At 38.7% G+C, this 26,495-nt stretch overlaps 1 protein-coding gene across 2 annotated transcripts in view; it reads right to left on the bottom strand.

The window, feature by feature from the left end:
• Positions 1–805: 805 nt before the first annotated feature.
• Positions 806–26,495, bottom strand: part of piezo2b (piezo-type mechanosensitive ion channel component 2b) — a 120,606-nt gene continuing 94,916 nt past the window's right edge. Inside the window, exons 34-55 of one of the 2 annotated variants that reach the window (XM_084731678.1) lie at positions 26,151–26,271; positions 25,968–26,048; positions 25,217–25,383; positions 24,877–25,070; positions 23,979–24,152; positions 23,192–23,378; positions 22,578–23,047; positions 21,110–21,368; positions 20,451–20,630; positions 17,982–18,288; positions 16,870–17,002; positions 14,611–14,758; positions 14,320–14,531; positions 13,204–13,362; positions 11,348–11,495; positions 9,321–9,509; positions 8,762–8,854; positions 8,086–8,255; positions 7,185–7,301; positions 5,480–5,559; positions 4,395–4,581; positions 806–2,643 (exon numbers count right to left, since the gene is read on the bottom strand). In XM_084731678.1, the coding sequence (XP_084587804.1) occupies positions 2,391–2,643; positions 4,395–4,581; positions 5,480–5,559; positions 7,185–7,301; positions 8,086–8,255; positions 8,762–8,854; positions 9,321–9,509; positions 11,348–11,495; positions 13,204–13,362; positions 14,320–14,531; positions 14,611–14,758; positions 16,870–17,002; positions 17,982–18,288; positions 20,451–20,630; positions 21,110–21,368; positions 22,578–23,047; positions 23,192–23,378; positions 23,979–24,152; positions 24,877–25,070; positions 25,217–25,383; positions 25,968–26,048; positions 26,151–26,271 (4,029 nt within the window). In that variant the 3' untranslated portion in view covers positions 806–2,390. Of the gene's footprint in view, positions 2,644–4,394; positions 4,582–5,479; positions 5,560–7,184; positions 7,302–8,085; positions 8,256–8,761; positions 8,855–9,320; positions 9,510–11,347; positions 11,496–13,203; positions 13,363–14,319; positions 14,532–14,610; positions 14,759–16,869; positions 17,003–17,981; positions 18,289–20,450; positions 20,631–21,109; positions 21,369–22,577; positions 23,060–23,191; positions 23,379–23,978; positions 24,153–24,876; positions 25,071–25,216; positions 25,384–25,967; positions 26,049–26,150; positions 26,272–26,495 lie in introns of both variants that reach the window. The other variant, XM_084731679.1, reaches the window with a different exon arrangement.

Here is a 26,495-nt window from a genome sequence, read left to right as displayed (position 1 = left end):
GTCACAAGTGATGTGCAAGAGTCGACCACCTGATGCATGTTACCCTGATTCAGAAACAGCCCTCTGCTGGTCTCGACTCTTGCCAAACCTGTAGATGATTCAGAACATGGATGATTGGCAAATAATCTCATCTGTGTGAGGAAAACAGTCCACAGCCATACTTTTACTTTCTTAATACAGCCTTAAAGGGATAGCTTGGGTTTTTTGAAGTGTGATTGTATGATATACTTATCAATAGTCAGTGTATTACCTACAGCTGTTACGTACAGCTGTGGACAGGGTCAGCAGCAAATTTATATTTCAGCCACAGAAAATAATCAATCAGTTGAAGTGCACATTATATTTACTGCTTTACCTTGCCATCAGACAGCCTTTTTTTGATGAGAAACTACCATTATATAATCCAAATACCGCTCTATCCAAACCAACCAGACTCTGCTGGCAAAATCATTTTACCTCACAGAACATAGGAGTTGCTGTGTGTTAAAAGGTTATTTTTCAGCCTCACCAAAGTTACAGAAACACAAGAAAACTATTAGATCAGGTAAGCTGTAGACCAGCAGCTCCCGTGTTCTGTGAGGTAAAATCAATATTTGGCTCATTAAACAGTGAACAGCATCAAACAGTTTATGAAAGAAATGTCAACCAGATAGTGATTTTTTTTACTTTAATAGTTTAGGTACATTTCAGAGCCTGTACTTTTTCACTTTTGAAGTGAAGTTGGACTAGTACATATGCTTTCTGTCTTTCTTTCTTTTTTTCCTTAATACAAGTATCTATACTTCTACTTGAGGGAAGAATGTATGTACTTTTGCCACCTCTGGGCTTCGGCAAATCCAAACTGACCCTTTAATACATGTCAATAAAATAACAAACTAATTGGCTGAGGCAGCAGTAGTTCTATAAGTTAAATTATTGCTTTTGTCAAAGTAATATGATGGCTTTGGAAAGAGTGATATTTGGCTTTTATAGCAGTGGTTTTCTATCAGAAAAGGTTGTCTGCTGGCAAAGATTATAAATATAGAAAAAGGAAGATGTAATATATTTACTGTGCTTAATCATAAAACGACCATGATATGTCAAATGTATATTACATAAACAGTAAGTTAACAGCAATACTATTTTTTTAATGTAAGAACATGGTTCCTGCTATTCCTCCTTTAAACTGATATTGATTTTTGCTGATCTGTCCACAGTTAACATAGATGATTTGCTGACCCTGTGCACAGCAGTACATTGCTTAGATTCCTACACCTGTACTCCTGTTTCTTCTGCAAACTGGGACCATGCCGACTACCATCTAATGTAGGCAGTACACAAACTATGGGTACATCATACAATCCCATTTCATTAAAAAAAACCTATCTCTTTAAACTGCTCCCTTGTGCAGTAAACATAATTTATCAGTCCATCTGAACAACATCCACATTAAATTTCATGCCATTTAAATAGTTTTTCATCGTTTCTACAATCTCATATTCTTTAAGATCCATCAAAGCCTACATGTTGTAACATATAACGATGAATATCTGTGAAAACAGCTCTTCCTGAGAAAGATATGTAGTTGATAAGAGTTTCAGTTCTTCTCATACAAACAAAATAAGGCAAGTAAAGATTGTCTGATCATGTTTTTTTCGGCATCGTGTCTCTGGCGAGGCTCCAATGTGGCCTTTAAAAAAAGAAAAAAAAGGTGGTCTTTATGTTCATGTTTCTTTTGTCTTTTTCCTCGGCCTACATCCATCGAAAAACCTGGAGGAAAGAGAGCTCGGTATTGCACAGTCCCATGATCCAAGAGTTCCAGTTGGAGAAAATATTAGAGATTGTGCTCATGTGGTCATTATTGTGCACTTATTTGTCGGTGGGAAGCCCTTAAAGATTAATGCTGCGTTCAGTTTGAGCTCCTCTTTGCCTGCCATGCGATTGAAAATGTTGGAGGCAGGCGTGAAAAGCAACAAGGCTTCTGGGCATTTGAGTTTAAAAATCTACCTTTATATTAGGGTTAGCAGTTTTTATAACTTAAGAAAATTGTCCTAAAGGATTTCTTTGTCTCTAACTGAATACCAGCTGCTTATTTTATCCACTGGATGCCAAATGGAGCCAGATTTTGCAAGATAAATACAGCACCAGCAAATTTGTCCTCAATTGTGAATAATACGACTGCAGACGTTTTTCAGTAAATAGTAGAAAATGCCAGTTTATAACTCAAACAAGTGTTTCAGTGTGGAGCTAATGCTGTATCACTGCTGTCAGGCCTCAGTTGAAGAGGGCAGAGTCGATCCTCAGCAGGTGACTGGGCTCGTACAGCTGCTCCCACCAACAGAGCGACTGCCCAGTTTCTCTGAACGGGCGGCTCTTGTTCGTCTCATTGGTCAACATCATCTCGCCGAGTCTCACTGAGTTTTCTCTCTGGTCCACTTGATCATCGTCTCTGGGGAGCGGTAGAGGAAGATGAGTTTGGCGTACATGTCCTCCTCCAGGTCCAGCTCCCCCGTCTCTCGCACCAGGAAGATGTCGGTGCACAGCTTGAGGATGCGGTCCACGTTGGGCAGCTCCTCAAACATGATGGTATGGGAGATGCCGCTGAAAAACTCGCGCACGAACTTGCCTATGACCAGAACCACAGAGGCGTACAGGCCCATGATCCTAGACAGGGAAGAAAGAAAAGGAAATTATTAAAGATGCAGAGATTCCAGTTTTCTTGGCTGATTTCCTGAAGGTCCTGGCCTGCCGATACCAATTCTGGCCAGTTTTGATTTTCAGTCTAAGAGCTATAAATGACAGCATTCACAAACATTTTTTCACAACTTTTATTGTAAAATTAAATTGGATTTCCATAACAAAACACCAAATATTAAACATTACACGACAATCTAATGAAGACTCAGCCAAGATGTTTCTAAAGTTGTAATATGATTGTGTTTTGTTTTGTCCACGAGGGGTGCTGCTTCACTGCTGTCTGTTGATTCATTGTTATAGGATGTTTGGAAATGGAAATGTGTCACTGAAGTTCACTAAGTTTACTTAACAATTTAAATATTACTTTACAGGGATGGAGTTTGATTTCAAAACTTTACAGCACTTGGGACAGAATCAGTCATTTAAGACGCAGCGTGCTTGGCTCATTTGAAGTAAATATGATATTAATGAGCCCTTAATAACAAATAAGGTGGTCTGAGTGAGTGCGCCTGTATTTTACTGTACAAAAATAAACAACAAATAACTCAACAAGTCCATGCCTTCAGCATTATGTTGTGTGTAAAATCTTCCCATTTATCTTGTACTCTTCCCATGGCGCCGTGCTGCAATTATTTCGTGTATTTTGACAGTATTATCTGTGTTAGATCATCGCTGTTTAAAAGTATGTCTTTGTTATAATGTGTAGTGTTGTGTGGGGCTGTAACGTAGCGGTCCATTTGGCCACAGCCTCGAGAAAATGCCGTTAATGAGCATGTTCGGGTTATTTTGCTCGAGTGGCTTCTGGCACAGGGAGACCTTATTACTTTGCTCTGGTGAGACAGAGACCAGCCCAGCGCGATCTTGCAAATATTATATTACTTAAATTGGTGTTTTCATAGGTGTCTGCTATGTAGTGCTTGCTTAAACAATAATTTTCACCACAGTAGACATGAGATGCAACATTTAAAATCACAAGTAAATATGTTGGTGAATATGTGACGAATCTGGTGACAGGAGCACACACAGCTGCTGAACACAACACACACACTCCAGTGGTAACCAGTTAAATTGAAAACCAGAAGGAATTCAACACCGGTCACGTTGAAAACCAGCCGGTTCCGGTTTCTGGTCAGTCATCCCTGGAAATTGTCACATTTCTGCATTGAAATGTCTTGTGTTATCCAAAATGTTTTCAGTAATAGTCAAACCCACAGAAATATGTACTTTATTCAAGGTAACAGTGTATTTCATGCTAGCCATTGCTAGTTCCATTAAAACAGGGGATACGTCAGAGAGTGCAGCTGGAAGACAGTGAACATGACTAATTGTAACCTTAATTCCTTTGTCCATGAACAGAGTCATGTCAGATAAATTTTCATCGGCTATGGTGTGAAGAAAACAACTCCCAAGATCCCACACAAGTTCACAATGTCAACAAACAATGTCTTCTGTTATTATTTTAATGTGAAAAGACCCCTAGCTGCAGAATTTACATAGTGGGCGTTTCCAAAGGAGGGGCTTGAAGATTCAATATTATCCATTAATAACAAAAAAAACTGCTGTTCTCCCATGCAAGTAAGGTGAATAACCACCAAACCCCTGCATGTTCTCTGGTTGTACAACTTTAGATAAAAATACTAGATAAAATGTAAAATATCCCCTGAAAGTAAACACAGACATCTTAGTCAAACACCAAAGCAGGACTGATGGCTACATACCCATATCCAGCAAGAAAGCCCAGACTTGGGGGGCTGACTTGGTCGCTGAACACGTAGAGCTCCAGTCCTGGTTTTTCAGAACTAATGTTTATCGGGCCCATCTCTGTCTGGTTCACAACCCACCACTGCTGGTTCTGATCCTTGTCATCTCGCCTCAAGGTCAAGGTTATGTTCAGCCATTTATTTTCTGTTTTGATGAAGAATGATATTGTGTTATTTCATCAGAATAAAGCTACAAAAATAATTTCATTTTGTTGATTTTGAAAAAAAAAACAAAAACAGGACACTTAAACATTTACAAAAGACCCAGTAACAAAACATTGTATGATATCAAAGTTTAGTTTCTCATTAAGTATTCACTCAGATCTGAATGAAAATAAACATTCAAAACTATTAGAAAACCTGAATCAAATACAGCTAATTTTGCTGTTTAGACCATTTTCCAAGAGTGTGTGGGCAAAACATATTTTAGCCACAAAAACAAAGGAACACCTAAAAACAAATCAATATGGTTTTACATGTACGCTGTAGTCAGAACATGTTCGCTGCTTTACTTTGTCGTCAGGCAGCGTTTTACAATGGGGAACTGAAGCCGCCATTTCTGCTCTCTTTACAAACCACAAGACTCCATGGACAGAAACCTCGCACAACACGGGAGTTGAAGAAGTTTGTGCTTGTTAGTTAGTTTGTGTTATTGTTTAACTTTGGTGTTTTAACACATTTGTTCGGGTCTGACCTAACATTACTTGTTGCACATCGAGGCAGCGATAAACCAGCAGCTTCCGTGTCCTGCAGGGGAGTTTTTCAGTGGAGTTTTGTGGTTGTAAAGAGAGCACAGACGATGGCTTCAGTTCACTGTCAGTAAAGGCTGTCTGTCAGTAAGGCAGGGAAAATGTTCTAAACACAGTGGACACTTGACAACTGATGTGGACAACTGATATTGCTTTGATTTGAACATTTTACTCAGATATGAACATACGAAGATGACCCAAAGCTTTATACATATTCCTACAAGCACTGAGTCGACCTTTGTTGTAACCCAACCACGTAACATCTGCAGAAGAGCACAGTCTGAAGATGTTCACCTGTAAGAAGCTGCTCAACGGGCTTGGCATCTGAGTCACTGGGAGCTCGAATAAAACGAGGGAAGACCTCATTTATGGTCCTGCAGAGGGAGAGATATGGAATCATATTAATGAATGAGCACAGAAGGACTCAGATGTATTCCAAGATATATATATATATAAGGTGCCTATAAAAAGTATTGTATGTTGTATGTTTTCCCATTTTTATTGCTTTTAAAAATGGAATCATGGTCAATATAATTTGGCTTTTTTGACAAAAAAGGGCAAAAAAAAAACTTGTGAAAACAGATTTCTACAAAGTAATGTCGATTAAATAAAGATAAAGTATGTAAAATAAATTATTGCATAAATATTCACCCCCTTCAAGTCAGTATTTAGTAGATGCACCTTTGGCGACAATCACAGCTCTGAGCGCTGTGTGGATAGGTCTCAATCAGGCTTGCACATCAGGACACTCCATTCTTCTTCAACTGCTCACTCTGTCAGGTTGTACAGAGGTCGGGCATGAACAGCCCTCTTTAAGTCCAGCCACAAATTCTTTATCGGATTGAGGTTTAGGCTTTGACTCAGCCACTTCAGAACATTCACCTTGTTGTCCTTAAACGCTTCAGGTACTTCAGGTTCTTGTCTTGCTGGAAAATAAATCTTCTCCCAAGTTGTAGCTCTCTTGCAGACTGAATCAGATTATCCTCCAGGATTTCACTATATTTTGCAGCATTCGTTTTTTTCTTCTACCTTTACAAGCCTTCCAGGGCCTGCTGCCAAGAAGCATCCCCACAGCATGACGCTGCCACGACCATGCTTCACAGTGGGGATGGTGTGTTTGGTGTCTGCCAAACATGGCGTCTAATCTGATAGCCAAAACTCTAGTCGAGATTTAATCTGAGCTTTTCCAACAGTGGCTTTCTCTTTGCCACTCTCCTATAAAGCTTTGACTGCTGAAGAACCCGGGCAACAGTTGCTGTATGTAGAGTCTCTCCCATCTCAGCTGCTGAAGCTTTTAACTCCTTCAGAGTAGTCGTAAGTGTCTTGTGGTCTCCCTCACTAGTCTCCTCCTTGCACAGTTTCTCAGTTTGTGAGGACAGCCTGCTCTAGGCATATTTACACCTATGCCATATTCCTTCCACTTCTTAATGATGGATTTAACTGAACTCCAGGAGATGTTCACCGACTTGGATCCATCCCCTGAGTTATACCTTTCAATAACCTTTTCTCGGAGTTACTTAGAGCGTTGTTTTCATGGTGTAATTGTAGCCAGGACTTTCCAGACACAGGTGTTTTTATACTACAATCACTTGAGACACATTCACGGCACTCAGACGATCTCCATTTCATTAATTGTGAGACCAATTGAGCATCAACTGGCTGAACCTCTGTTGAATTAGGTCAGTCACTTATAAGGGGGTGAATATTTATGGAATCACTTATTTTACAGTACATGTTTTTATTTGATTGACATTACTGTGGAAATCTGTTTTCACTTCGACATTGAATTACATTTACATTTAATTTGTTTGTCAAAAAAGCCAAATTATATTGACCATGACTCCATTTAAAAAAGCAATGAGAGAGAAAAACATCCAAGGGGGTAAACAGATTTGTAGGTGCTGTTTAGAAATATTTTCTAATGCACACAGAAATATTTATCATTGCATAAAAGTGTGAAAAAAAGACATGCAAAAAATGGAGTAGCTGATATACTCACACGGAGGCATTTCTTGTCCCATTTAAGAGCTCTCTGAGTTCATTCTTTATGTGCTGCTGAAGAGGCTTCACTTCTTTTCCAGATGCTGTTTCAGCCTTGGCACCAAGTGTCAGGTTTCTGAGAACAAAACAAGAGGAAAAACAAACAGACATTACTTTCAAGGAATTTTCACCTCATGAAACTGCAGCTGTACATCTTTAAATATTGATTATTAATTTATTTGATGAATTTGCTATATACCAGCAGCCCCTATTCAAGCAGGACAGTTTGTTTTCAAGGTATCATTGATTGACATTTTACAACACAGGGTTGTAGAATGAAATGCAAGAGAACACATATACAAATATTAAATATATATTTACAATCAAATTAAATAAATTAAAACAATACATTCATATACTTATATACTGTACATATATACAGTATCTATACATGTATACGCCCAGAAAGTATATACAGTATGTCATGTTCATGTAAAGTTCCATGCCAATTATTTACAAATCCCAATACCAAAAAAAGGACATTGAGTAAAACAGATATTTGCAGATATTTGCAAATAATTTTCCACTTATATTCAATTAAACACAGTACAAAGACAAGATATTAAATATTCAAACTGCTAAACGTTTTCTGAATTTGATGATTATAACTTGTTTAAAAAAAGTTGAGACGGGCAACAAAATACTGTGAAAACCATGGAATGCTCAAGAAGCATCTGTTTGAAACATTAATGAGGTTAACAGGTTGATGAATTGATTTTAGGTGACAGTATCATGTTTGGTTAATAAAAGGGTATCAGCTGTTCAAAAAATTTATTAATTACCACTGTCATTAATTGTCACTTAGTTGCACGTGCACATGGTGAACAAACAAGAAGCGGGGATATTTCCACATTGTGTACCTTTGCACGGACCAGGACACGGTTATGAGGAACTCCTCTGTGGAGTCCAGCATCTCCATCAGGTTGGTTCTGCTGGGCGGACTGATGGTCCACAGAGAGTTGGAGCTACCTTTCAGCTGTGCGATGCACAGGTCCTCAGCCATGTAGCCCTCCAGCCACTGCAAGGCCTCCTACCAGTGTGACAAAACCACATATTAGGAACAGAATATAACAAAATTTCAATGGACCATTTTGTCTTAATTTTACCATGTCTAAATTAGATGTAAAGATGTTCAAGTTAAGGGACAGTTAGAATAGCATAGAAAATACTTTGTCTACTAATTGTGTGCAAAGGGCAGAAATTTGCCTTTGCTTTGAGTCCCTAATTACCCTCTAACTGTGGGAAAAATAACACACTTTAGTTTACAGCACAGTTATGTTGTAATGTGCCCCTAATTTCCCTATAATAACATCTAATAAGGGTCTAATAAATGGTCGAATACTGTCGTATGAAGAACACGTTTCTAGGTTTTTGTCTAATTTGACACAAAGTACAGCTTATTGTGTCTTATCAGTGTACTTCTCTGGCTTTTACTCACATTATACTCTCACTACTCTGTTTGAATACAGTGAATGGCATGAATATGCATCATAAACACAACGACTGACATATTGTATTTGTATTTCATGTACTTACATCATCATGTTTATACTTTTCTAAAAATGTCTGATAGTCACTCGGTTTCACACCCTGCAGCTGGTTTTGCTGAGCGCTCATGGTGAAGATGGGCTGAGAGAAGAGGAAAATGCATTTGTAAATAAGCAAATGTCTTCTTAAGGTTGAAAGCATGTTACATGTTAAACGTGAATATGCCCAAGATACACAAACATTAAACCCTGCAGCCAGAATACTCACACAAGCTAAAAAGATATGATCACAATCCTCTGGCTTCTCTTTCCCCTCACAGACCAGGAGTAATCACACAAACTGATCAAAGAGCGCCACTTCAAAACACTCAAATAAAGACCTGGCTTTACCTTAGACTGAATCACAGATTTATTGACTTCATCCAGATCTACTTGGAGTCTACTCAGAGGAATTCATTTCCCTTCAAACGGATTTGTGCAGGATTAGGATTTTGCGCAGAGCATCTCTTTGTTCTCCTGTTATTTCTGTTTGGTCTTTGTTTCTCAGTAATGCACTTGGCAAGCATGATTTGGCTCAAATGAGTTGATGAAAGAAACTGTGTCCACACCTGAAAACCAGCCAGCGTGATTTCAAACGAAACGTCCAGCGGCGGGTTGACAACTCCAGCCACAGACTTAACGAGGGACATGAAGAGCAGCGGGAACCAGACGATACAGATCAGCAGCACTACGATCATCCCTCCCATCCCGTACTTCACCACCTTCTTCTTCTTCTGGCCTCGTGGCTGAGGATACCTCTGCAGAAGGATGAGATGAAAGACAGTGACCTGCATGCAGACTAAAACAGCTGCTGTTCTTACATCAGACAGCAGGTATTTTATAAGCAGTCCTCATGAAACTTGGTATCATCTTTACTCCAGCAGCCCTGATGCTGTCTACACCTGGACTGAGGGGGTTATAAAGGTAAAGATTAATTGACTGGTTGCACATTTATGACGATTCCCCAGGCCTAACGACAAGATGCAGTTTGAGGTTAGGGTATTCTCGTCTGAAAAACAGGGTCGACTAAGACTCTTCTCATGGACTAACAGTTAAGTGGACTATTAGGTGACAGCCCTGGAAATATTTAACTTTTTTTTTCCATTCAGTGTATAGACTACAAATTTTGTCAATAGGAAAATGTAAGATTTGCTTTAGACCTACAACAATGTTAAATGAAAATTCAACATATATTTCAGAAGGAAAATTGAATTTTTAAAAGTTCTTCGACTGACAGCAGCCTTCATTTCTATCAGTTTGATCTGCAACAGATGAACTCATTTTTATCTATGCAGCTGTCTGCAAAGGCTCCATGCAGGTTCGTATCTCAGGGAAGTAACAGTGAACTCAAGTGTTTATTGACACTTGAAGTACATTTTTTTTAACGATATGCACATTAACGCAAATTTGATGCCCAGTAAAAAGGCACTGAATGAATATATTTATCTACATGCTGCTGCCTATGCAGGGCAGATGGTGCTGCTCTCTGGCTCTCTGCTTATAATAGTTTGTAATCAGTCTGTCCAGAACATGGTCACATTGGTTTAATTGTCATATTTGTGCTGGTTCATAGCTTTAACCATTAGTGAGGTGGCTGGAACTTTCCTGACACCAGATGAAACATTTTCACACCCTTTTCATTCCCTCACTTCTGAAATAAATCCAGCGCTGTTTGTAACATGTTTCTTTACATAGTAAATATAATAGAATTACCAAAATCCCCCTTAGGAATGCATTGTGATACTTCTTTACTGCTAAAAGTAATATATTTCTGTAACATGTTACCCCAACACTGTTGTAGAGTGCATTAGTTACTGTACTTTAGAGTTACTGTACTTTCAGAACATCAATGCTTGTGTCCTCACTAAGACCAGAAAGATGGATCACATCTCTCCAGGTCTGAAGTTGTTACAGTGGCTTCCTGTCTGCCAAAGAACTGCTTTAAAATCCTGCTGTCTGTTTATAAAGCACTGAATGGTTTAGGGCCAAAATACATTTCTGATGTCCTCACAGTCAAAACTAAACATTGAGAGACATCATTAGTTTTGATGCGCCACATATCTGAAAATCTGTTCTGCTGCAACTCTCAGTTCTTTTAAATCAAGAGTGAAGACAACTCTTCTCGCCTAATCTGTGGCTTTTGATCACTAACTTAAAATATCTTAAACTGTACTTTAACTTTTACTTTCCTGTTTTATCTTTTTATTTTCTGTTTAACTCTTAATTATGTTGAAATCTATTTTGTATTGCCTTATGCTTCTTTTACATTATGTCTTGTTGTTGAACAGTGCTGTACAAATAAACCTGCCTTGCCTAATGGCACATAGAATATACATGTTTTTAGTCCACTGTTGGGAATATTATATTATATATTTATATATATAAATATGTATATAATTTCTTGTTATTTAATATGTATTTCATTGCATAAAGTGAGAAGCCAGCCAATCCAGATGAGAATTCAATCTTCACATTTTTAAAAAAGATCTACATCAACAAATCACATAAGTAAATTTCAGCATGAATTCCAACATGACAGACTTTGGCTTTAAATCTGATTCTTCTCACACTAGACTGACGCCACAATGATAAACACCTTCTCAGACTCTCTCCAGCATTTGAGGATGAAGATGTGAGCGTAGATGTCCTCTACACAGATCCAGCTGGACAGAGACAGCGAGGTATCGGTCCAAACCCAGTCCATCACGGCTCGCAGCTCCGTCAGGAACGGTACCAGACGGAAACTACAAACAACAGACAAGTCTTTTAGTTATTGTGGCAAAATGTGAAGCTGAAATAAAATCAGATTTAATGTCGGTATTCAGAAAACCATCCTCATGAATTTCTTAAATTTGTCCAAGAGAAGGGCAGGCATAATAGGCTGGGACTTTAGCTCACATTTTAGTCATTGCTAACATGTTTTTACTGTTGACACATATAGAAATGGAAAACATTACAGTCTCCTGGTGGTGGGCTGCAGTACAGATCATAAAACCCACCCCCTCCATGTCAGCAGATTCAACATGTACCAAACTAAAACATCAAATAAACTTCTCCCAAAGATGGTGTCTGTCATTATGGGAAATTCTTATCATGCCAATGAATGTTCAAGTGTTCATTTTTCTGATAAGTTTGATTTTAATTAGTTATTTAATACTATAAAAACTGGGTTTCACATTACGATTAACAGCTTAGCTCTGCTAGCGTTTCAGTCAGCTGGGTGTAAACTCGATATTTTGGTTTCATTTTGGTACAGTGGGAGGAAGTGGAACCAGTGTCCATCTTTATTTACATCAATCACCTTTTTTGGTACAATGATTGAATACCTACAATAAAAGAAAAACAAAAAGTTTGGCTTTTTTGAGCACTGATATTCTGCATGTTTCTCTAATCAGAGACCAAAACATCAACAATGATCTCAGTTAAAATAATTTAAGAGTTATATGACTGACAGCCCTAAAATAATCTTGCACAATTTAGACCACTAGTGCACAAATAGTCAGCAGAAGTACAAACACAAAGCTGATTAAAAATGTAAATATGCTGGAGAGAATTTCTTCTCCTTTTAACATAAATCTAATAAGTAACTGGAGATGTGGTATCTTAATGGATGTTATTGAAAATGTACACACATTAAATACTTTACAAATGAGAAATTAATACATTGAGGATGAGCTACCACTCACTGTTTTTGTTTCCTGTAAGATTTCAACATACTTCATAAATTAGACAAAATAAGTGTGGTATTAGACGACATTAATCAGCTGTTTTTCTCTGTCATCAGTAAAACAAATTACACATATTAAATGCTTTAATAAAGGTGTACTGCAGATATAAATCTTGCATGTGCAGAATGTTAAAAGTCTTTTATTTATTTGGCAACCCAAATAAAATTCTCTGTGACCCACCTAATGGTCACAACCCAGAATCTGGGAGTGACTGGTTCTAGAAAACTGATTCCCTTCAACTGGAAAAGGGCGCCAATGTCCCATAAATGGTGGGTGGAGGAGATGATGGCAAACTTCAGCAACTAAAACTTACTGTCCAAGGCTCTTTTCAAAAATTCTATGTCTGGCAACCATTTCTATTTTATTTTGAACACAAAATCCCTTCTGCTCGTATCGTATAATCAAAAACCCTCACTTCCCCTTTGTAAGCATAGGTGTAACTGTGTAAAAATGTTATGGAATGCATAATGTAAATAGAACTTCTGAGTTAAAATGTTGCAAAATTCAATAAAAAAAACATTTTAACAAAAGAGCTGAATACTGATCATTTTAGTTCATTTCCTCCTTAACAAAAGTCTTGTTTTTTGCAACAAATAACTGCAGGTATAACCCCTTTATCTGTCTCCTTCCACTCTTGCATCAGCAGCTTGTTGACACCATCATGACCAGACCTTGACCCTGTTTGCCTAGCTGGAAGAAAAGATACTCCGCCAGGATAACTCACCCTTGAAACAGGAAGAGGTTGACATAATTGTAGCTCTTGGTGAGGAAGTTTCCCAAAACGCGGGTGGGGTAACCACAGCGGATCTGATAGGCTGAGAGGCCAAAGTAGACACACTTGACAAAATACCACATCTGAGCAACTATGTTCTCGCTGAAACGCCTGCGGGGGGAAAAGAAAAGAGACAGTTGAGTGAGTACTGAGTGATAAAGTAGTCTGGTTCTTTTGTTCTTTTGTTTATAGGCAGCACAAAAAACAGTATTCTGATTTTTTTTTAAAGAGACTCAAATCATACAGGTTTTACCCTGGGCTGTTTTATTTATCTAGATTTTTCTGGAGTGTTTCTTTCCAAAAATTATGACCCGTTTATGACCCAGACTGACTGTCCCTTTAAGCTTTGCAAACAAAACCTGCACTGTAAAAATAAACTTTGCTTTGACTCATTCTTACAAAGTAAAAACATAACTACAGGAAATTGCTACAAGTTTGTTTAGAAAGCAAAACATTGTTTTCAGCATAACACCGCAACTCTTGTGATCATGTGTTTTTGTTATGTGAACACAAATTATTTGTTTTATTGAAAAAGAAATTGACCACATGTCATATTAGCATAAAACCATTGAGTGCATATTTTTGTAACCATGTCTTAGTTCATTCAGTTGCACCGTGTGTGTGTTAAGGTCTTGAGCTAATCAGGTTATATTGGACTTGTACATTTTAGTAAAATTAACTTAAAAATCAGAACTTGTTAACTTAATAAAATAGCATGTAAATCTCACAAGGGATGGGTGTTTTGGCAAGTGAACATAAAGGGCAGAAAACTGTTGCGTCATGGCTGAACTGAGGTTTACAGTCGCAACTCCTTTCAGCTATAAAACATTTGTAACTAAAAACTTTCTAAATCTAAAACACATTAATACAAAACATCTTTTAATCATTTTTTCTTTATTCAAATAGTAACAGTTAGAAGAGAGAGGTGACTGGCATGAACCAAAGCCATATTTAACCATATCTGAAACCTATGACATACAAACTTTGGCACCTCAAAATATTGAACTTTAATCAAATTAATCAGGACATTAAAGAACATATCAATGTGAAGTAAGATTGAGTTCTTACTTTTGTGTGACTCCTGGCAAGATAAAGAACATCCAGAAGTGGATACCAAAGAGCAGGATGACCTGGAAGATGACTTTTCCCATGACAGACTTTCTGAGGTAGAGGGCCCGGTCCACCACCATCGTTCCGAACTGGATCAAGACCATGACCAGGAAAGGTCCCGGCACCTGATCCTCCGACAGAGACGATGTGATGTCCGCCGCTGAGTGTTTCTGGAAGGGAAATGCATGAATGTTAATGTTGATAGAAGTAACAGAATAAATTTAATCTGAATCTATTTTTAAAACCTACACCAAACGCCCAGAATCCAAACACAATGATGATGAAGTCAACTGTGTCAGCGAGGAACATCAGAACGTAGACATCTGTGACTGCGCTGTACTCTGGATGGATCAAGTTATGGAAGAATTGCCTCATAGGAAGGTAGATCTCCATGAACCTACAAAGAAATAAGAAGAAACAATGTCACGAGCAAAGAAACTAATGGTATTCTGTTGCCGTTATCATGGTTCATGAGTTGGTTCACTCGTGGCGGGTGAATGAAATGTACCAGGTAACTTCTGCTCATCATTACACATCTTGTGGTGCAACTACTACTGCCTTCAAATGTGCTGATACAGTTAGACTTGGCTTTGACAAAACACATAACACCACTATGAAGAAAAGTTAGAGTTGGAACAGAAAAGAAGGGAGGAGGAGGAGGGAAATGCCTCAGCATCCAGACCCTCAACACAGAGCTGACTGGTCTTTTCAGAGACAAAGAAGAGTTAGTCAATATTTTAGTCAAAAGTTACATTCAAACTGAAATTGCTCTTGAATAACTGTCTTTAGTCGATGAGTTAACCTGAACATATATTCAGTCATTCAAATAATATATTCACCTCATTGAAACTTATTATCTAGAATAATTGTTTTAATGGAGCTGAAAAAAAAATATATACCTTAAACCTGAAATACGTAAATTGCTGAAATGAATAAGGTACACAATAAGGTTATTGTGTAAGTGTAAAATGATTCCTACATTCAGGCAGATTTGACCTATTAATAATGCATTCACTTCCTAAATAATGACAAACTGTTCTCCCCAGTATGAAAGTAAATGAGTTGCTTTTAGTAATAAATAGCACCTGTATCAAAACTGGTGATTCTGTCCACGTATTACTTGGTGTCGGATCAAAGCCAGATTTTGTGGTATCACCCACCCCTGCAATTTTGGCAGTAAAAAAAGGCCTGTGGCTATAGGTATTCAGTGGACCAAACCACTGTGAGGCTTGAATGAGAGACATGCAATCTCACTTGGAAACACATTGTACTGCATCTATATTTAACACAGGTGCTTTGTCATGACACTGACACAATGTGATGTTGTGAAGTTTGATAAATTTTGGCATTAAAATGACATACATCACTGCAAATGAAAAGGTCACAGTTGTTAGCTTGTTTACATTCCCATGTGTCATTAGGCACTAATGTGCCATTTTCAGTGTGTAGGTTGCAACTAGGAGGTTGTTCTCGTTTCCCAGGGATTTTGAAAACACAGATGCCGTTTGAAGCAAGCAACCAATGACAGGACTTAAACCTGCAGTGTGCATCGGGTGAGTCAGACTATTGCACCATTGAAATATGACATACAAAAACATAAGTTCGTTGGTTAACATAATAAATGTTCTCTAAACATGCAAATAACACTAATTTCAAAGTTAAGAAAAGGAAATAAAAAGCTTAAAGCTATATATGTATACATATACATTTGAAATTTATGTCCTATCTTTTCTACCTGATCGAGAACCTGTTGCAAAATTGTGTAAAAGTTGATGGCACAAACTCTTGTAGCATGATTTTTTTTCTTCTGTCAGATGATGCAATTGGTCTCTAATCCATAGTTTCAAAGTTGGAGGAAATCTTTCTCTAAGTGTAGGAGGACTATTTTAAAATACTGTGACAGTCTCACTAACTTATTGTTTTGGATTAGTTTTATATATTTGTATGGTTCACAACAGGGCACCATTTAGGTTTAGGATAAAACATCTGCATTTTAAAGGGTTTTATAATAGGATTCCCTTTAATTATGACTTTACTGCATATATTGTATTTCTTATGTTGTTTGTCTATAACGGATTGTTATTACTACCTATCTTTGCCAGAACCTTCCTGACAAAGAGATATTTAATCTCCATGAGGATGTAATGTTTAAATAAAATGATTCAAAAATGATCTAAATATCTCTGTATTTCAGTTACTGTTCTCAGAAACCACTTGTCCTGCTGTGATTACATTTAGAACAATAACAATAACAGCACTTACAAAAATTAGACTGACTGGCCTAACGGGAACGCTGTAATTAAACATCTAAATTTAGACCTTTGAAAGGTTTTAGCTGCTGTATCACCGATACGATTTCCACAGTGCATCACCATTATTCGTCTGAGCACAGTTCTCATCAATGCCCTCATAAAGTTACGCACTTTCTTGTATAATTACAGCCGGTAAGAAGCCATGAATGGAGATCAAGAGACAAAAATTTTATGATCCAGCTCCGCTTCATTGTACCGCTTTATGATGAAAGCTTTTCCTTTGAAGAGCTGCTCCCTCAGCTTCTCCATGATCATCTGTTTGCGGGTCTTCTGATGGACGCTGGCCTCGCTGCCATCCTTGTGGCTGCTGTTTTTGGAAGCGGTACTTCCTGTGGAAACAATTTACATTTCAAGTTGTAAATGAACCATGACGAGGCGTGGAGACACTGGTACATCCTGAGATCCACAAACACAGAGACCAAATCCAAGGGTCAACGCAGGAGACCACAGGAAATTGAGTTTTGTTGTGATACACACCCAGAGGATTCCTTCTATTTTATAGTGCTGCAATGGTTATTATTGTTAGAGGAGACACAGTTATATTTACTAGAAAATTACACATTAATCCAAGGTAAGGGCACCAGACCCACTGCAGAAGTGGGGCCAAAAACTGAGTGTGGGTCTTTTTACTGGAATGTGCCAGAGGCACACATTTGAATTAACAACTAAAAGAGAAATTTTCTGCAATATAGAGCCTTCAGCCACAATTAATAAAGCTGCTCTTTCACCATAAAACTCAGTTTAAATTACACTATCATAATTCTGTCATATCAAACACTGCCAAACTCCTTTTAAGAAATATGGCATATTAGTAAATTCCTTCATGCTCAAAAACACATAACCATAGAAACAAAAGCTAAAGGGAGTTATATGTTGATAGTCTTATCATCATTTTGGCATCAATATAATCCCTGTTGAATGTTCGATTTTATCAGAATATCAGCTCTGGTAGCGTAGAGTTTTGTGATCACCTTACAGATGATTGATTGTGGAACATTTTGTTTTTGTTTCTGATTTGATTAGTGATTTTTTTTTTGCCATGGTGGCAAAGATTTAACCTGAATGTAATTCAGATTTTTAAAAATAGCGAATTTGTGTGATCAAAAAGTGGGGATGCAAAAGCACACATTTGCTCCCACAAGTCTAAAAGCAGGGATGCAGCTCTCGCATTTTCTCAATTGCTCAGGTGCCTATTATTGCAACTTAAATAAATGTGTCCCATTTGGGACAGTGTGGGAAGACTGTCTCATGTTTCACACCAGATGTTCAGTTAGTAGTAAGAAAAAGACAGTAGACAAGGATGTTCACCTCTCTTGGACCGTGCAGACGAGTGGAGAGACCGGTGAGAAATGTGCGAGCCTCCGCTGGAGCTCTTGCGGCGCTGGTAGGTCTGCTGCTGTGGGTAATGAACCTGGACGTGTCCTGAGTCAATGGAAGTCCCAAAGTTCATGGATCTCAAGGTGTGAGTGGAGCCTCTCCTCTCACTGATCAGTGAGGAGGCGGGTTCAGACTCCCTGTCGCTCTCCTCCTTGTCTTTCCTCTCGTCCTCTGACTCACTCTGTCGAGACGCCGCTCTCTTTTCTTTGGGGTCATCCTCGTCCCACAGACCGTGGCACTAGATATGGAAAAAGGAGGAAAATGCAAGGATTTGTAAGGATTGTGTCATATTTCATGCTTAGGTGAATTGAAAGTCTGGTACAGCTGCATACAAACATTTTATAATACATCTTAAACAATCACAGTCACAGTATTTGACCCAAAAGAGCTAACAGTGAACTCTACAGAGCTTCTTTCATTTGTAAAGAAAGAAGGAAAAGTTCATGAAACAGAAGGAGGATTCAATCTGTGCAGCAGGGCCACACACACACCCTAACTGGGTCAATACTGGCCTTTTATTCAATACTGGATATCAGCCAGCCTGTGCTGCTGGAAGTTAATATAATGGGTTCTTCTGTGATCATAAATGCAAAATTAATCAGAGAAATTTCATTTTAAATATTTTCTGTTTAGATTTCTTATCATGTGTTAAGCAGGACAACTAAAAAAGATAATGTACTTAAAAAATGCAAACCGTGCCTGAACAGAAAGAGTTCAAAGTGAATTAATAACTAAAAGATGAATGAGCAACAGGCTGACAGGGGTAGCAGTCCATAAGACAGTAAACAAAAGATGGCAAAATCCCAAAATCAAAACAAGGTAAAAGTAAAAAATGACAAGGAAAATATAGAAAGGGCTGGGATTCTCAACACTGAGGAAAAAAACAAACTGAAACAGAAACAGATGAACACATGAACTAAATAGACAAGCAACATATCAGCAACAGGTAAAAGAAATGACAATAAAAAAGAGGTGGAAAAGAACAAAGACAGGAAGTAAAGTCAAAGAAACGAGTGAAGGCAATGACTACAAAATAAAATGGGAAATAACTAACAAAAAAACAAACAAAACCATGACATTTCTGTTGTCTGTAAAATCATTCCGAATTAATCCTGTGATATGTATCATATTGCTCAGATTCTTGCCATTACACAGCCCTAATATAAAAAATTATCAACTTTATTTAAAAATACTGGCATTAGCTTTAAAGCATAGATTCGCAATTTATAAGTCTGTCTTAAGACAACAGTCAGGTGCTGCTATGAACACCGAAAACAGGTTTTGCTTGCTGAAATATTCCTCTTCATTCTGGCCAATCTCTTCCATGCACGGTAAATTCATGTAAAGTCTAAAACGCCCCTCCCAGCCTTTCCCAAAATAAACCGAAAGCTGTTCTGGAACCATTTGAAGTACATGCATAGTTTTGGTCTCTTTTGAAAGGTGATACTCTTAAGTTTTTTTTCAGAGTCAGCAGAGCAGTCAGAGTCACTGTTAGTACGACTTGCATTGAGTGATAGAAATCTGAACACACTGAAGTAGAAGATTTTAACTTTGGTCTGAATATTTTTCTGCAAACAAATGCCTGCAGATGACCTATAACTGGGACTTATTATCTGGAAAACTCAATCAAACCACAGCATTTAGCTTTGCAAAGTCTTCAGTACAAATTTGACAAGAATACCACAGAAAATGAGTGTTTTTCTGAGGGGATGTCTAGGACTTTTCAAAAGAAGACAATTTGGAGACCCTCAAACACCCTGCCTCAGGGTAACTGCAGCATAAACACATTATAGTGTTTTTTTTTCTTCTTGAAAACATAGTTTGTGCATATAAAGTTGTCAAAACAAGCGCTGTGGTAAAAAAAACAGTAGTTTATATAAAAAGCAACTCCACAAACTACCTACACATAAAAACTGCATGTCATAATTTTCTGGATTTAATTGTCTATATTGTACAAAGTGCCAGCCCTCAGCACAATTTGTTCCAACAGGCTCAGTCTTTACACAAGAGAAGAGGAGCAGGCACCTCCAGCATGATTAAATGATCCTTTTCTATTGCATGTCTAATGTAAGTGATGCAGGACAAAATCTAAATATCAGGCTTAGACAAATCAAGTGGACATCTTCCACAGTTAAAGTCCTTTTAGTACAACATGTCCTCTTTTTCTGTGTGATATTTTTTCTTGTTCTAGATGTATCTATGTTTCATTGACTTTATCAGTTTGTCTCCTGTTGCTGCCTCTTGGCCAGGTTGTTATTGTAAATAATAATAAATAATTCTCAATTAACTTATCTGGTTAAATTAAAGTAAAATGAAACATTAAGTAAAGGTATCACCATATTTATCCTTACATATGACACACATATTCAGGTTGTCCAAATGTTGTGAATGTGCAGGTACCTTCAGAATGGATCTGTGAAAGAAGAGAGCCAATAACTGGACCAGGTCGTAGTGGACGTAACCATCCTTCTTCTCCACTCCGATGATGTTGGGAGGGTGATATGGTTTATTCTTATCTATTTTGTTCTGGTTGAAGGGGAAGAAGCCAAATTGGAAGAAGTACTTGATGACGATGGTGACCTGGAGGGAAAACAAAATGAATCTCAGTGAAACTGTAAGGACTATGTCGAGGTTTTTCAATTAAACATAAGCAAGACTGTTGTACAAAAATGAGTAAATTGATTAAGATTAAGACGAGAATGAACTAATCATTAATTAGACTGCAGTGCAATTTGTCTTGTCTGTTTCTTTTGTGCATTGAAATGTCCATTCTGATTGACACATAAATGCAACAAATTAATCTTTATACTCCTGATACTAACTCTAAGCTGATATTTGTTATTGTAAAATAGTCTTCAAAAATATGATAAATAAACTTAATAAACTTAACAATTTAGCCCAGGTATGTAACAGATCACCCAATGAAAAATAGAAAGAAGAAAGAATTTACCAATACTTAGAAAGTAAAAAATGACACAAAATTTACTTTGATTTGACTTTTTTGTAAATGTTTTGAAAAGCTGATGTTCAGGAAGTGGCGCCTTCATATCCGACTGTACCTCAGTATAGATAATGGCAGTCATCCAGTAGCGCTTGCTGGGCCGGGGCACTGACAGCATGGCCCAGAGGAAGATGGTGATGGGAAGGACCAGGGTAGCACAGGAGGCAGACACCATGTGGTTGATGATGATGACCAGGTAGCACACCATCTCTGAGTGGGCCACCAGCATGTTGTAGAGGGCGTAGCAGAGCTGGAGGATCAGGGGCTGGCCTTGGTAAAATTTATCCGACTGCTCCAGCTCCTCATCATAAAACATCCTGCACAGACAAAGAGAGATCAGCTGACTGAACAAAAGGAGGATAGTGAACTTAACTTGATCAACTGATGCATATAAGACATAAAAGACATATAACAAACACCTTGTATGACAAATATAAAAGACAAAACTCAAAAAATTAACCTGTCCAGGTAAAACAGAAGTGGAAGAGGGAATTGGGGAGATATCTGCGGATGATTACAATAATATTAAGGAGGGTCAGGCTAACACTACTGACACAAAATCCTGGCAAGATTTCTGCTGGATGAACATAATACTCACTTTACAGGTACTGTTTTTGTTGTCATGAGATGCAGCAGTTTATTTTAGAAAAGTACAATCTAGTTACTGCCTGAAATTTTAAAGGATCATGTTAAATTTCTCGAGTAAGATACGAGAATTTTGGTGCCAATACCTGAAACATACTTGTTTGAATTCCTTACCCTGAGGACAATGATCAACAAGGAAATCATTTTTTGTTTATTACGGAAAAAAAGACTCTTAACTTCTCTATGTTTTTTAAAAACATCCAAGGTATTAAATGTGGGAATTCTTCAAAATTATATAAAAAATGGTATTGAATATCCATATTTTCCAAGGCACTGGGTACAGAAGTTAGAAATTCCAGTATTGTGACAACACTAATTTCATCAGTCCATCCATTCATTGTCTGTAACAGCTTATCCTGACAGGTCACAGGGGACTAGAGTCTATCCCAGCTGACATTGCGTGAGAGGCGGGGTTCACCCCGGACAGGTCGCCAGTTCATCACAGGGCTGGACACACAGAGTCAAACAATGACTCACACTTACACTCACACCTAAGGGCAATTTAGAGTTATCAATTAACCTATTACACTGCATGTCTATGGACTGTGGGAGGACGCCAGAGTATCCGGAGAAAACCCACGCAGACACGAGGAGAACATGCAAACTCTGCACAGAAAGGTGCAAAGTTATAGTTTAAATCCAGTCACATCTGATTAAAAAAGGAAACATTCAAAGGTAACTTTGACAGTTTTCAATACTCAGTAATACAGAAACATTTCGGGAAGAACTCAAGAAGTATATAGGTCCAGACCTGTGGATGGCATTAGGATGAACTATCTTTTGCTATTTTTTTTTAATTATCTTCAGCAAAGTATCTGAGAAAAAATAACTGTTGATTTGGATCCCTGTGATAACCAGACATAAGTTGTATTTTGACTTACTTGTTGAGCAGCAGCTCGCTGGCGGTCAGCTCAGTGGTCATCGAGGGCAACATGATGTCTGACCTGCTGTCTGAGCGGCTGTCAGAGGTCATAACCATACGTCTCTTCCTGTCCATGTCACTCTCATCGTCACTAACTTCCAGACGGTCAAAGCTGACCGCCTTGCTGTAGCTGGGAGGCACGTCGGCATCAGACGTTTTAGAAGCATCAGTATCGGGGGTGTAGAGGAGGCCTACTCGGCCCTCTGTCTGCATGAAGTCCTGCTGTCCTCCCCCGTCCTCACTCTCAGTGGTGAAGTCCTTCTCCTGGACAGAAGGGGCAGACTCTCCCTCCTCCAGCCTGAGGGAGGGGCCCTCATCTGGGCCAAAGGACTCCCAGGGAGTCTCTTCTTTGCTCTCCTGTTCCTTCGGTTCTTCTACTCCTTCCTCACCCTCCTCACCCTCCAGTCTCTCCTCCTCCTCCTCCTCCTCCTCCTCCTCCTCCTCGTCCTCCTCCTCGTCCTCCTCCTCGTCCTCCTCCTCGTCCTCCTCCTCCTCCTTCTCCTCCCCCTCCTCCTCCCCCTCCTTCTCCTCCTTCTCCTCCTCCCCCTCCTCCCCCTCCTCCTCCTCCTCCACCTCCTCCTCCTCTCTGGGTTCTCTGTCACTCCAAGGACCACCCTCAGCCCCCTGACTCTCATCTATCTGTTGAGACTCCCAGAGGACCTGCTGCTTGTCTTCCCCTTGATCCTGTTCATCCTCCACTTCTTCTATGGTGTCTGTGGTGCCCTGTCTGGAGTAGAGTGTAACACACTGGGTCGCTTCACTGCAGAAGGAAAAAACAGCAGAGACTGTGTCAGTCTTTTCGCCACTAAAATTAAAGAATCTGTCTCACAATTTATACAGAATAAAATCTCTTGCTTTCTTCAGGGTCCTAGGGGTGCTGAGATGGATTGGTGTATTTTTATACAAACCCATATTTACTAAAGCCTTTTTATTTTTAATGTGGGAAACGTTTGGTAACCCCTGTATAAACCATTTATTAAAGGTTTATAAAATCAATCATGAGGGAGGTAAAGTTATGGTTACATCAAATAAACTGATGTATGATGCAGTGTGTCTCAACAAGTGAAACAAGAAAAGTGATGTTTATTCTGAACCTAAACAACAGAAAGGAAGCTGTTGAGGAGGATCGGACCATACACTATAAACTTGTTTTTCACATCACTGTTATTGGTTGTAATCCTTGTGTTTCAAAATGAAGAAAAGGCATGCATGCTTCTGAAAAACTGTGTTTTTGACAGGATGTGAGAAACAAAGGGGTTACAGAAAAGTCATGCAATGATTCAGCTGAAAATCAAAATGGACCTGGAGACATTTTTTGAGTAAGACAGGTGTGTATATAGATGATGCAGAGGCCAGGCACCTGGACATGAAGCTGCTGCCACTGTCCATTGATGAATTGGACACGTCCAGGCCATACATCTTACGCAGTTTGGGCCTGGCTCGCTCGCTGGTTTTGGGAATGCACTCTGGCATGCCATCAAGGTCTTCCAGGGTGGATTGGCGAGAAAAGAGTGTGGTTGCCTCGGTGAAGGCACTGAGAGATGGTGAGAGTGACAGATGCAGTGATCAGTGACAACAAGGGTGAGATGGGATCTATGTTAGGTTACACAGACAGATGATTCCTCATACAGTGTGTAATGAAAGTATTTTAAGCAAATGTAAAATGAAAAATGATCTTGTTGTTTATCTCATCAAAAAACATGACATGCAGCAAAGAATGAGGATGAAATGACTCAGTGTGATGATAACTACAAGATATTATTGAACAACCTCACAACTATAAAAAGTTGACAAATATTAAAGGGTCAGTTCACCCAAAGGTAAAAAAACATATAAGAGGATATTGTTCATTTATTTCTTCCTGCATCAGGCCCAAATTACCCAGATTATCCACACAACACACTTTCTTCTGCAGAAAAGTAGTTCAAGTGAAACTGCTCACCAATATTGGTGTTGAAAATGTCAAATGTCATTTTAAATGTCGTCTCAAAACCTGAACAAATAAAACCAAATCTATCAGCATGTTTAAATAGCACAAGAGGGAAATAAGTATGTTTTTTGGTAATTTGGGTGAAACGACCCTTTAATGTGTAGAATATATCATATACATTGCTGAGTGAATTGTGCATGGCTGGACAGGCTATAAACATGTCAAGAAACTAGACTCTATTTTTGTCTGTCTCAGCACTGGTAAACACTCGCTGCAACATCTCGTCTCCCATGCTGCATTGCTGCTGTCACCATCACACTCTGTGTACCTTGATATGCTGTCTCTGGAAGCAGTAGAGTCCTGGCTTTCCATCCGGTAGCCTCCTCGCCTCCTTCGGACTCTACTGGAGCCCGATGCCGACTCGTCCTCGCTCAGTTGATCCATACTGGCCTGCCTGGACATGTTGAGCCTCATGGCTTTCTGGTAGTAGACGTGGATGCTCTCTCTGGATGGCACATTACCCTGGTTGAAGGAGAGGAGTTGATCATTAACTGCTTCTCTTAATCACACTCACATCCTTCAATTAGCTTAAAAAAAGAAAGTGACTGCTTTTGAAACAAGGTAACTCTTCTTCTACATGTCAAAGTCGATGTGGAGGTTCTTGGTACCTTTTTGACCTCTCTGGTCAACATACAGCGCTCTATACGTAGCACAGTGGAGATGTCGATGTACTCCCTGCACATGTCGTTCATCCACTTGGTGAAGCTGTCCACCGTCGTCTGGAAGAGCACCCAGGTGAACTTGATGATGTTAAACACTCGTTTGATGATGTTATCTAAAGGAGAACATACAACACATTAATTTACAAAGAACTTGCAAATTGGTAGCTCCTGTTGGCAGCAAGAAATAGCAGACTTTTGTATGTTTATCCAATTATGCAAACTTTGTTTGTTTGTTTGTTTTTAACCAACAGTGGCTTTAATACAAGGTTGTACAATGGGTCAGTGTGGTTTGGAAGTTTGTGAAATGGCACCAAAACACTTCCTGTAGAGAAGTGTCCTTATCCAACACCAGAATTTAATAAAGACATGAAGGTGAATCAGTGGAAAAAAAGAAAGTGATTTTTTGCAGACAATAACTTAGTTAGAATGATCCTTCCACATGTTTTCACATTCTACAGTTTTATAATAAGCTTTATTGTTCAAATCATGAAGTTATCATCCCTCATCTTCCCTATTCACAGCCATAGAATAAAGGGTTAGAAAACAAATAGAGTACTGATCAATACTCATGATTACATTTTAAATTCAGTGTCTCAAGCTTATGTTCAGACTCAGCAGGTGGAACATAATAGCACAAAATCAAGTTAATTGTTTCTTTCAAGAACTCATAAAACATTTTTCTTAAGGAAAAACCAACCTGGACCACCAGACTTCTTGTGCTCGTCTCCTTTTTCTTGTCCATCTGAGAGCTCACCGACCTCTATGGCCACATGACCTGCTGAGGTACAGGAAACACACCTCACTATGGCTGAAACAGCTTTCAAACAAATAACGTGAAAGTTTGTTTCATGTGAGTTTTTGGTCTTTTGAACCTGCCTACCATCTTTCTTGCTTTTTCTGTGTCTAACTCCTTTGGTGTATTTTTTCCAAAATTTGCGTTTCTCTTTGCCTCGTGCTCTCAGGGCAGCTTTGGGGTCTGTGATCCAGGCATGATACAGAAACTGGAGAATAGAGAGACAGAGTTTAGAAACAATGAAAGGATGAGAAGAAGAGGAGCTAAATCATGCAACAACAAGTGAAAGGAAAAATCAGACACCAGTTTAAGGTGGATTTGCATGTTTTAGTCTATTAATTACAAATCATGCACAGTTTATATTACTGCCAACCATTTTTGAAGAAAAGCAAATCAACAAAGAAGACTTAACATTCCTGGTGATCAACTGTT

This window comes from Lutjanus erythropterus, chromosome 12 (genome assembly GCF_056507025.1).
Source record: "Lutjanus erythropterus isolate fLutEry1 chromosome 12, fLutEry1.hap2, whole genome shotgun sequence".
NCBI lineage: Eukaryota > Metazoa > Chordata > Actinopteri > Lutjaniformes > Lutjanidae > Lutjanus > Lutjanus erythropterus.
Note: the sequence above shows the minus strand (reverse complement) of the source record. Positions and strands in the feature narration are given on the sequence as shown.